Source organism: Centroberyx affinis, unplaced genomic scaffold (genome assembly GCF_046629955.1).
Source record: "Centroberyx affinis isolate AG114_WGS23_722 - 3 ecotype Tasmania unplaced genomic scaffold, CSIRO-AGI_Caff_v1 ptg002760l_1, whole genome shotgun sequence".
NCBI lineage: Eukaryota > Metazoa > Chordata > Actinopteri > Beryciformes > Berycidae > Centroberyx > Centroberyx affinis.
In genome coordinates this window covers 212,685-225,843 of record NW_027280921.1, presented here as the reverse complement: position 1 = coordinate 225,843, position 13,159 = coordinate 212,685, and the positions used below count along the sequence as shown (strand labels likewise).

At 41.4% G+C, this 13,159-nt stretch overlaps 1 protein-coding gene across 1 annotated transcript in view; it reads left to right on the top strand.

Annotated features, from left to right (window-relative positions):
- The window catches only part of rims2a (regulating synaptic membrane exocytosis 2a), a 102,874-nt gene that overhangs the window by 46,270 nt on the left and 43,445 nt on the right, over positions 1-13,159 (top strand). Inside the window, exons 12-15 of the mRNA XM_071535737.1 lie at positions 1,251-1,404; positions 4,093-4,161; positions 7,171-7,309; positions 10,666-10,782. Of these exons, the coding sequence (XP_071391838.1) occupies positions 1,251-1,404; positions 4,093-4,161; positions 7,171-7,309; positions 10,666-10,782 (479 nt within the window). The remainder of the gene's footprint in view (positions 1-1,250; positions 1,405-4,092; positions 4,162-7,170; positions 7,310-10,665; positions 10,783-13,159) is intronic.

The window sequence follows — 13,159 nt, the reverse complement described above, 5'->3', positions numbered from 1 at the left end:
CATATCACACAGTAGAAAATGCACTAAATGGGACTTTCTCAATCAGACATTTGCTTACAATGCATTCAAAACTCGCCGGATGTCTGTTTTCATGCCACCTGGCACTGTTCACCTGTACAACACTTCTGGCACTGTCGCTCTTTTTGGGCTGCCGGATTCCCCCCTCCCCGACTCTGTGTTTACTAGGCCACCTCCTCGTGAACTGGAAAGCAAGGAAGAAACTAAACACTACACAGTGGAGCAACTTAGTCACAGAACACCTATCAGTGGAGAAAATGAACGTCTCTGCCAATAATCACACATAAAACTTCCTCACCTCACTCATCAATTCTCTGACTTCATAAACATGTATATACATACTGTCATACATGAGCCCAAACACATGCTCTCTCTCTCTCTCTCTCACACACACACACACACAGACACCACAAATGGAAAATCATATACCACCAGCTGGACTTAAATGTCCTTTTACATCAATAAACATTTAGACTACCACTATTTATTATTTACTTAATGTATTTATCATCATTATTACTATCATTATATCTTTATATATTATTTATATACTATTGTAAATATTTGGCACTGCCTTCACTGTCCGCTATTACTGTTTATTTTCCCTATTTGTTTTCACTTATTATAAGTCTCTGTGGTTGATGTCATTACTTTTACCTTTGGTTATCATTCCTATTTGGTATCTTTTATTTTATTTTTTTTCCATTGATTGTTATTATTCCCATTGTTATTTTACTGTCAGTTATCATGTCTATTTGGTATCTTTTGTTTGTTTGTTATCATGATTAGTATTTGCTCAATCTACCAACTTACTTCCAACACCTGATATACAGTATATGATACACACATACACACAGTTCTTCAGACACTTTACTTTATAATTTTGGGCCGCACGCACTTACACACACATTGATTGAATACATACATACATACATACATACATACATGCATACACACATATTATACATTTACATACACATACACAACTCCTCCTAGATCTCATACAGCCTTTTACGCTTTTCACATGCTGCCACTAATAGTTTGCAATTATAATTACAAACGTACATAACCCTTACAAACCTAAATAACCCTTTTAACCCTAATTTGTTTGTTTTTCTTTTCCCTGATCCCCATATCTCTATATATCTATATATATATATATTGTATATATATACTCACATGCATTTATATGCATGCGACCTTACTATGGTCTCTCTCCGCTCCTGCTACAGATCCTGATTGAGCTGGAGACAGCCCTTCTGGACGATGAACCACACTGGTACAAGCTGCAGACCCACGACGTGTCCTCCGTCCCGCTCCCTCGTGCCTCCCCGAACACACAACGCAGGCAGCTCCATGGAGAGAGCCCCACACGGCGTCTGCAGAGTACGTATCTCCTCTATCACTGGCCCACTTCACAAAGCTCTTACTAACATGCTGTAATTTACTGTATGGAGCCTGGGAGTGGCCGGTCTGTAAGGAAGAAAGTGGATTTTATAATAACAAAATATTAACTTGGGCACGACATGCCATCCTGACCACATGTTATCTATGAGTTGCAAGCATAGCTTTTGAATAGATATGAAAATTGTGCACGTGTTAATACATAGAGTATAAAGTCTATAACCTCCCTCCAGCTTGTATATCAGTGACAGCATAACCCATGAGCTCTCAATATCTTTGTCACTGTATCTAACGATAATGCCTTGCATTGCAAGCATTTTCAGTTTGTCTTGATAACTAATCCTTAATTCATCCTCATTCATTTTTTACCTGAACTAAAACTTGATTAAGGAATCTCTGTCCATTGTGTCTTATCAAAAGCCTGATTCTACTAAGTAAATCAAAACAAAGTATAAGGCTAATTAAACTAAATAAATCAAGTCACTCAACCAAATCCAAAACATTATGGCATGTGGCTCAAATTTGAAACTCACTTTAAAAACTTGTTAACATTTTATTAAATTGTGTGCACATATAAATTAATTTCTTAGCATTAATTATGAAATTGTGCACTCAGAAAAAAAGAAAAGAGAATTAACTCAAACAAGGGAACGAGTTCTATCTCATATCTTCGATGTACTGTTGTAAATCTGGCCTTGACATATCATGTTTTCTTTTTTTTTCTATGGCCAATTCCAGGCTCCATAATAATTTGCAGATGTATATTCTCATTTACAAATAAGGAGCAAATACAGCACACCTGTGGTTTATTTTAACATCATGTAGCCCACTGCCTCTCTATGTCTATTTTAGTCCATTGAGGCTTGAATGACCATCAGCAACAGCAGTGACAGTTTTTACATATGCAGTCTTTTGTCTTGTCATCCCTGTCGCATCAACCTGACTACTTCTGCTTTTACAGACAAAGGCTCATATTCATACAACTCAGGTAAAGGCCCCCAGCATTCCCAGCCAATGCTGCTCCACGGAGCATCTGAGTGTTACTGTCCCGTTTGGAAAATGCGTTCTTGTGCCCTGATTCTCCGTCCCTTTCCATGTAGGGTGCACGTTTCTGCTGCCTAACACGAATTTCAACATGTTGAGCTGGTGTGAGATCAGTAAAACCCGTAGTTTTACGCCACTCGTTTGAAATCCACTCAGGGTAGCAGACACGTGCACGCTCCGAGGAAACAGTGATTTTAGGACACAGTGATCTCTCCCTCTTTATGCACTTACCTGTTCACTGTCCCACAATCCTATCCTGCAACCCACAATCCTCTCCTGCAAAACTGCACTCTATCCAGTTGATTTTAGGAGAAAACACCCGACTGCTCTTCTGTTTTCCACCTCAGAGTTTTGGCCAGTACTGGCAGACAGTATTATTTGATTTTGACCACTTGTTTTTCCTCTGTGATGTATATTTTTTCACATTCTGCCCCTTGAAGATTTATATTTTCCCTTTTATGAATGAACAAAATACTGTTGCCAATTTTTGCAGCCCATTCCTCTTTCCTTGTGTTTGTGTGTCTTGGATGTGAATACGTACTTGAAATTGTCTTGGCACACATGACTCCGTTGTTTGTGGGAGTGATAGATACTTTGCTTATTATTCTTAATCTTCTGAACAGCGGTGGTATATTTCCTTACTGAAAAGAACTGAGGCTTTGATTGTCTTTATGCATAATACATTACTCTCCGGAGCGGTGTTTTCCTCTATCCAAAACCAGAAATAGCTCTTTTTATGGCTCCTCTCTCCCCGGTTTACTCGCCACTGTTAAAGTCTGTGAACAGATATTGGTTAACATGCTTCAGACTGCTGCACGGTAGTCAAGTGTTACGCGGGACCGCTTCAGTATACTGCTCCTACTAGATACTTAAAGCTCGCTCGCTTTCCCCGGGACGATTTTCTGGCCGTTTGTGTTAGTGTGAGGTGAAAGAGCTGACAGCTGTAAAAAGTTTCTAGCCGACCGAGATGAGAGGTTGGGAGAGGCACTGCCAGAGTGCAGCACTTGTCATTTCTGAAAAAGCACAAGTGTCCAGTTGATTTAAGTTGACAGAACGGTGAAGACGGCAGGGGGTGGGGTGGGGGAAATGGGGCGACGGGGGTGGGGGCAGCATACTTTAAAGAGAGGGGACAAGGAGGGGTGGCAAGGCGAGTCGGGAGGATGAAGAAGGAGCAATTTACATCTTCACATGTAAATTGAATGATTGAATGTGTCATTTAAAAGTGCCACAGTTCAGATGAAGAGAGATCTGTTGTCTTGTAGACGTTGGCTGGCGAAACGCAGCGTTATTTGTTACACTCGGCGCATATTTTCACATACATTATCGAAAATGCTCTCTCGCAGGAGTGTTCGCCTGCATTTGTGGTGTGCGGTGACATGAATTAGAGACTTGCATTCATTGGGTAAACATCTGACTGGATACAGCCAGAGCCCTCAGCTTAAACCAATAAAGATTACAGTCGTGCCAGGTTGCTGTAATAAAAGCGATGGAGTGAACTAGATGAATGTGAATTGACATATCTGTCTTCCCCTCCTCTCTGTCTGTCTGTCTCTCTCTCATTCAATCTCCCCCCCCTTTTTTTTACTCTCCTCTCCCCATCTTTCTTTCTGTCTCTTTATCCTGAAGGATCCCAGAGGATAAGCGACAGTGAAATCTCAGACTACGATTGTGAAGACGGTGTTGGTGTAATAACAGGTAAGCTACTAAGTCTGTAATAACATATTAATAACACTTAGTCATACTGCATACAGTACAAGAACAAGAAATGCATGCAAATGAATACATCTGCACTCCAGACTCAAATCTGAAATCTTTCTAAATCAAAACAAAGATACAAAGATAGAGCCCAGCAGACAAAGATTTTGACATTGAATAGATAGAAAACCTATGTAATAGGTAGAAAACCTATGTAAATATGGTGCCAAAATGAGAATTAAGATGACGTCTGTAGTCATCCATAGCTGTTACCTGCATCATTTTGTGAAATCATCGAAATATCTTCCCGATAACAGTTTCCAAAGCCGTTTTAATATGAATTTTCACTGTGCCGTAATATCATATTGTGAATTTTTGTGTTCATTTGGGTCGACGTTGAACTCCTCCTGCACATCGCTATCCATCAAATTCTTGCTGGGGGTGAACATCTTACAAATACCGCTCTATAACATATTAGCAGAGTAAAATGCTGCAGCAGCACAGTAAGGAGCAGTGAGGTTTTGTCTGCCTCTGCACCGCTAGTTGCTGTTCCTGCTGTATACACCCTGGCTCCAGCAGCACGCCCACGCTGCACATCAGGAGAGGAGAGGAGAGGAGAGGAGAGGCAGAGCTGTTACCAGCCAGAGAGAGGCATAGTGAGAAAAAGACAGAAAACGACTATAAATTTGCCTACATAGAATGTCATCCTTGACAAAATGATGCTGAAGCATGTAGGGTAGCCATTGAAAGAATAAAGACTTTTTTAAGTTTTGCACAGGAAAGAAGAGAGCATTTTTTCAAGTATTCTTTTACCCTTAACTCCAATTTTGCAAGCAAGACTGTAAGCTGACTTGTTTTGGAGAAGCATAAAGCAAGTGTATCTCCTCTCAAAAAATATACCTCCTTTTTTTCCTTTCACCTGATGTTGTGTTTCAAGCGCAATCCAAGCCCCACGAGACTGCCAAATTCACCGCCCTCATTTGCAGGAAAGGTATCGGTAAATTGGGGCGCAGAATCGGAGACAGCTGCCTGCGATATTCTTGTAGCGTGTGGTAATGGTTTGCATCCTTATTAGTAGATCCAGGCCACCGAGAAAAAGGGAGAGAAGGAAAGAGAGGTGTAGAGAGCTAATGCGTCAGAGAGAGAGAGAATGGAATAGATTACTGTAGCAAACTGCCTCTCAGACAGACAGACAGGCAGGCAGGCAGGCAGACAGACAGGGGAAGCCTGGGCTTGCTGATGATACTGTAGCTGAGGGAAACCCTCCTCCAGCCTCTTTAACATTCTCATCAGCCCCTCACTGCCTCACCACGCCAGTCCCCTTCACTTCATTCACAGTAAAGGGAATACCCCTTCGCTCAGCTCTGTTCGCACCCTCCTCTATGCTCCCCTCTTTACTCTTCCACATCTCAGCTAATCCTGCCGTCTTTGCATTAAACTGCTGACACTTACTTGCAATGGGGGAAGAAAAATAATATTTTGATGCATTTCATTTTGTGGCACAGCGACTGCCAGGTTTCTAATTGTATGGCACATGCAGCAGCCAGCCATTGTACCTAAAATGCACACAAGTAATTAATGCATAGGTTATGCTAATGTTACTAGAATAATTCTGCCTTTGGAACTATAACTGCGCTGTTTCGGTGCAATGGAATTATAGAATTGAAAACACAGATCTTTTAACATTTGCACAGTACATTTGATGTTGCTTTGTCCCTCGATCTTGTTCCCTACTTCTCCACCGATGCAGGCCCGTCTTCTTGTTAAATCCTATTAATTGTCAGCAAAGGTTCTCCTCTTTATATGTGCTTAACAGACCGGCTGTACTCATGCATGAAGCAGCATGTCAAGAGAAAGAATAGATTTAATTTGGCTCTGCACGCAAGTTGATTGCTGTGCTGCATAGTTAGCTCTGTATTGGAGCTGCTATTTAGAAATGTATTTATTTATGTTTGTTTCCTGTTAAATCTAATATGCATCATAATGATAATGATAAGTTGAAAAGGTTCTATTTTTATTCCTTTTTTTAGCTTTTGATTGCAAAAAATATTATTTTATTCAGAATTTGACTTTATCATTGCATTTGTAATTAAGATCCATAATATGACTTAGATTTGAGAATGTTTTGATTTATTTCAACTACCACACTATGCACAACTACGTTTATGAAAAAGAAAATCATATTAATATATTAAATATATTCATATATTAATAATATATATTAATATATTCATATATTAATAATATGTAATATTAATAACATTTTGTAAAACTGACTTAAGTGAAGGTCAACTTTTCTTTATCATTATGTCCCATTTTTCCCTCTATTCCTACTTTTGATTCACGGTTATGTTTAACTCATTTTAATGTGCTATACACTCTATTGAATATCAATCAACTTTAATAGTGCTAAGCACTGACCTTAACCATGTCTGCTAGCCATGTCTGATTATCGGTTAATGAACTCTTTCAAGTTCAATGGACTAATCAGTCTTGCAGAGAAAATTCATTATAATGTTTCTGATTTTTTAAAGGCTATTTTCATGTTTAATGCACAATGTTAACACAGTGAATGAATCGCACCTATATTGAAACCAAGTCCTCATTTATTTGAATATAGAGACTCAGCGTAATGGGTAATAAATAGAAAATCCATCACCTGTATAGAATGGCATTTAGCATAACTTATAGAAAGTTTTGTCTGTTCTGCCTAAGCTATTACTGGATGTGGCTAAACTGGTTCTGCATCATTAGCAATCATCATTTTTCATTAACCAGCGCCACAAACTTCGTCTGTTTCACTCACTTAAAAACAGAGGAAAATCCACATGGAGGTGTTAGAAGGCAAATAACACAGAATTTTAAGTCCACTGCTGTCATCTGAGGTATCAGAGGTATCCAAATGTTGATAAGGAACCATCTAAATAACCCATCACCCTCTCCCTCTTGATCCTCCTTACTCCCTATCCCTCCATCTCTCCCTTTCTTTATCCCTTCATCTGTTCGCAGACTACCGGCCAAATGGTCGAGACCTCCAGAGCTCCACGTTGTCCGTCCCTGAGCAGGTGATGTCGTCCAACCACTGCTCGCGGTCGGCCGATATAAACCGGGCGCGTTCACGCTCTCCCAGCGTTCCCCCGCCCTCCAGGTAACTAATGCTCAGCCCATCACTAGGCTGACCATTGATTTCTGGGTCTACACTGTTTTTGTGTGTGTGTGTTTTTAGGTGTTCCGGATTATGTTCATGTGATGATGATGTATTTAACATTGTGTGTGTCTTTTGTGAACCTTTATTTGTTGAAGCAGGACGCTCAAATTTCCATGCTTAGTGATCCACAACATTTTGATAAATGAAGGGTAGTATACGCTGTAATAGCTTAGAGGAAAGCAGTGTTCCAGGTTGCTTTACATCACTGGAAAATGGGAATTCAAAGTGGTTACCTTTCTGTTGTAGCACTATGCTAATTGCACTGACTGCCAAATGCCACGTCACCCATATGCGGTTTCATGCGGATCTGAGATGGTATTTCTCAAGTTCACATGGAATACCACACGTAAAGGTGAGGCCATGTATCCCGTGGCCAGCAGGGGGCAGTGTGTGGTGTGTACAATACAAGGGGGGTGATCCAGTCCACTTCTGTCATACAGCAGAAGTCTGGACCCGGCCTATGACCCCGGGCCTTCTCAGTACAGCTCTTCCACTAGAGTGGACCACCGCAGTGTGTCCGAAGACAACTACTCACCTGACAGGTACACACACTGCAGCTTACACTCCATGAATGCGTACAGTAGCTGCATGCACACACGCAAGCATGCATGAACAGATGCCGACACGCAGGAGCGGGTGCTGATGGGTAGACATGCAGTACAGTAGATGTTGATGCACGCACGCACAAGCGCATACATACACTTATGCACGTCGCCGTTTTGCCTTAAACTCTCAGAAAAGCTGATCTCGTTGTGGTGCTTTCACCTGTCTGATGTTCCAGTTCTTAAAGAGCAACCCGCTCCATTCCCAGGAAACTCTAGACAAAAATGTGCTGAGCTGATACAGTGGTGTGGGTTTCCTCTATACCTCCGCTTTCTTCCTCTCTGTGCTTGGTTTCCTGTATACTGAGAATAGCATTACTCCGAATCTCAGACTAGTTAACACATGCCAGTTGCACATAATGAGGATGTGAGAATGAGAATGAGTTTTAATATCAGCTCGTAATGTCAGAGAGAGGGAACTGAAGCGATACCTCCAGGAAGAGAGAGAGATACATGCTGAAGTACCTCCAGTAGGTACTGGATCTGTCTCTCTTTAATTCGTCATCCATATTGGAAATTGTGGGGAATTTATTCAAATAATTACCACCAGGATGTATGTATATTTCTTTGGCCAGCTTCGCCAATCCCCGTCTCTGCTAAAGGCAATATTCCCCATGTCCATTGCTGCAAAAAATTGTATATATTTTCATGTATATCACCGCCTTTATGGAAGAGGTGGTCAAGGGGAAATGGTCAGTTATCCTCCATCAGCACTTATACTCTGTGAGGCTTGGTGAATGCTGCTCCAAGACGTAAGAGTCCACTCAGAGCCTTGGCACTGCCAGGCCACAGCTACTTTCCCCCGTCCAATTAACTTTATTTGATATTTCTGAGGCATGGCCTAAATCAGCATCAGACACAGGAAATGCACTTATCTAAATTGTCTGGGACAGTGCTCACTTGAGTGTATTTCAGCTGCTTTAATTAACGACTTCCGGTTATTTATTGAAAACAGTTGAAAATGACACAGGAAATGAGTCATGGGGAATTTGGAATTGTCTCAGAACTCCTCCAATAATAAAAATTATTGTTGAATTTTGGTAGCTTTCTGTGTGGCTGGTATTTTGTTTGTAACTTTAAATTTTATGTATGTATTTTTTTCTATGTTTTTGTACCACTACCTTTTGTGACATGTTTTTGAAAATGTGGCTGTAACAGAAATCTTACAGTGTGTAATGTGCATGATGTTAACACCTTTAAGGGAAAGAAAGTTGTTTAATCATACCAGAAGTCTAGATTTGTTATAAATCTCACAGTAGCGGTGACAACACACAGGTTTAGGCAGTTTGCTGTTCTTTCCTTTACTTGTTTAGTGTGAACGCTGCTGGTTTGTTAGGTGCACCACATCCATCTGTCTTTGTGATAGAGCTGAGGAAGACATCTCCTCACCATCCTATTTCTCAACCTTATCTTCTTGGCCTATTTTTCCTCTTCTTCGACACTGTTCCATCAGCCTATCCTCTGAGCGTTCTCAGTCTCTTTATTTCCTATTTCTTTGAGAAATCTCTCCCTCTGTTTCTCTTTCCCCTCCGTCTGTGTGTCTGTCTATCTCCATTTCCTTCACTCCCTTCCTCCTCCTCCTCCTCCTCTTCTTCCTCAGCCCCATCTCAGATCCATCTCTCTCTTGTCTCCTCCCTCCATGTGGTTGCAGCCATTTTCTCACCCTACCTCGAACCAGACATACTCAGCCTATTGATGATCCTCAAAAGGACCCCAGGTAGACCTTTACCTGAGCATGCATGAAGCCCCACCTGTCCTCCCACCCCCCACTTTCCAACCCCCCCCCCCCCCCGACTCACACACACAATCCCTTCCTCTTCTGGAAGCTGCCCACCAAAGCTTCAAATCTGGGTGTTGAATTTATGGCACTGGCATTATGGCACGTTTTCTATCACTGTAGTCTATGCAAAGGAAGGACCTCACATTTTTCTCTCGTTCGCTGAAGTTAAGTCTACCAAGCCTAACTACAGTGAGGGAGTTAAATATGACCACAGATGTGAGTTTGTGGAGACATTATAAAGGCCACTTTGCATTACTAGGCCATTGTCAGTGCCATCAGTGTTGTGTTGTAGTGGTAAGGTATATATTTCTCCTGCACAAGGACAAATATATACATCATGTGTGCCAGTTTTCAGTAGTAGTAACAATAGAACAGAAGAGCAACTCTATGGCCATTCACTTCATCCATCCAGTATCAGCATCGCTCACTCTCTCCTCATTTCAGAATCATAAACACAGAAGCATTCTTCCCACAGACACATTTTACCACGTAATAGAATTTATTAAGTATGGTTTGATTTATGGGCAAGCAATTTTCTAATTTGTCTTTTGATTTCAATCACCAGAGAAGTTACTATGGCAATACTGTGAATGGATAAGTGGCCCATGGGTTTTGTGTTTGTGAAGTTTTGTCCAGCAGAAGTAGTTTCCCCTGCCAATCATGTTGACACATTTAGTGTACACAATATGCATTACATTAGCCTTGCATATCGTGTATGCACTCGCTGTGGGCCTCTGGGATAGTAGGAAAGGTGTGTGTTGGATCAAACTAGAGGACAGCAATAGAAGCAGAGTCTACTGTCCATCTCTAAAGGGAATCCAAGAAGGGTATTCCAGCTTTTCCATTGCAGGTTCTTTTTTTTTTCTTCTGGTGAAATAATAAAATGCTGACCAGTTGTGATATTTTTCCGCCAGCCGCAACCACCGTGTGTACCCCATCTGCCGAGAGGAAGCAGTCAGGTTACTGCGTTCCACTAGGATGTCCCGCGCCTATTCTGAGGGCGCCTACTCCTCCGACTATGACTTTGAGAGGTATTGACATGCAGTACCGCTGTATCTGTGCATCCGCCATCTTGTGGTCTCCTCAAGTTGTCCCTCGTCCGTCTTTTATTTATCCGTGGTCGTGAAATGTGATGACGGAAAATGATATCCTGTCTGATATCGGTTTTTGCAAAGGAGTCATCACAGCTCTGGAGAAGTTGTGTAGAAATACAGTGATGATACACAACTGCCTCTGTATGCTGAGCACCGAGGCTTGGAGCTGTTTGTGTTGCTGGTATCAGCTGTAAGTACACTAGTTGTACAGTATAGTGCTGGCCTGCAGATGTACTGTTTCTCTGTCGATGTCCCTGTTTATGTACCCATGTACAGTATACCTCAGCGGTATGTTGATCAGTCGTGTGTGTGATTATTAGTGTTGTCCTTTTTTATATGGTATGGGTGACTGCTTATTGCTCACCCATACAGTGGCACCTTTGATGCATTACTCTGGGCTGCACAGTAACTCTGTAAATTCTGTGGTTGCCCTTTGGCTTACTGTTGTTGCATCTGGTCAGACTGGGCTGCCAGGCCGGGCCAAGCACCCATAGAAAGGCCTGCTGACACCCATCCATCCCCAGGACCCATGCCAGTGTCCTGGTGTGCCAATGAAAAGAGGGAGCTCACATCGCCCCCTCCAGAGAAAGGCTGCAAATGACTCCACTTTTCTCTGTCTTCAATCTTCAGCCCGCTGCCATCTGGCTTTCAGTCAGAAATAACGCAACGTTTGTGCCATTTCTCTCCTCTCCAGGAGTAAAAAAGTGATGAGTCCTCAGAACTCAGCCCGAGAGGCTGACTGACTTTATTAAAGTGTCACAAAGTTTCCCTAAGGCCCAGCCTGGCTCGACTTCAGGCTCAGCCTAGCCTAGATAGCCATTAACAAGAGCTCTCCGTCTCTGTCTCTGTCTCTGTCTCTCGCTCGCTCTCTCTCATCTCTCACTCTCTTTTTGTCTGAACTGGCAGAGAAAAGAAAGTGGCTGGTGTCTCCACGTTAGCCACAGAGGAATCGAATAGATTTCCCTCCTCTGTTCAAACGGTGACTGTTTGTTTCCATCTGCATCCAGATGGAGTAGAAGCAACAGAGAGAATAGAAGAGAAATGAGGGCAGAGGAAAGAAAAAACGGCACGTGGAAAGAGGAAAAGGAGACGGAGCTGTGGAACAGAGAGAAAGGAGAGCATTAGTGGAGTTCGAGCCCTTTGGCAAGTCTCTTAGTTTAGGTGATTTCCCCCAGAACTGACAAAATATTTTTCATGGTTCTGTTGTTTAAGTGCATCTCCCTGGAGTTTACGTTGAGTGGGGTATAACCTGCAGCGTATAGGCAACAAAACAACAGCTATTCCAAGCACAGAAAACTAATATTTTGGCCTCACTTTAAATCCCATGACAATACAGTGAACAGTGCTATTCCAATGAGCAGAAAAATAGATGTATACGGTAGGGCTGTATCCTGTATCCATCAAGCCACACCTAATGAGTTGTTTGATTCATAACAGACATTACCTTCACATTACCCATAAATCCCTGGCCTTAACGACCTTATGATGGGAGCCCACTAATGATTATGATGATCATCATCACCGTGAATGATCGTAAAAAAAAAAAAAAAAAGATTGAGGCTACTTAAGGTCACTGACTGATGAGCCACTGTTTTGCTATTGGAGACAAAAGGAGCATCTCCTCTACTGGACAATCTTTCACACTGCAAAAGGCTTGCAGACACTACAAGATTGTGACAAGATTAACCTATTTCAGTCAAATTTATAACACCTCCAAACATATTCCCCCATATTCTGTAAGTTTGTCAACAAATTGGTTACTTAATTAATCTTTTGGTGTCTGCTAGCCCTAGTAGAAGCAGCTGTCATCTTATTGTACTGTACAGACACTAACATGTCTTCTGTGTTTTGTGTTTTGGAATATAATGAGTATAATGAGTTGATGAAATAGTATTTATTTTAAGAATCAGAAATGTATAGCCTTTTGCAGGGATTATGTAATATTTATGAATTTAAACTGATAAAGAATTTACTTAACATTATGCATGTTTCTCACCTCTAAACCCCTATATGTGTCACAGTTTGTCTTGTAATAGAAACTTGCATCATATATTCAATATTAAGTGGGCTAATTTGAATATTTCTGATATATTCTGATATGTACAGTGTGCGATTGGTGAAATTGCCTTTTTTTCCTGTAAGATTATTTTATAAAATACCTCTGTACAATATCAATGAATTTTCCTACTTGTGAAACCTCACCTGCTTTTTCCACCAGCTCTCCAGGATGACAAGATCTTCCTCATCCTCACTGTGCCAAAAATATTTCATTTCTTTTAAATCTACTGACTTAATTACTCCTTCATAATGGCTG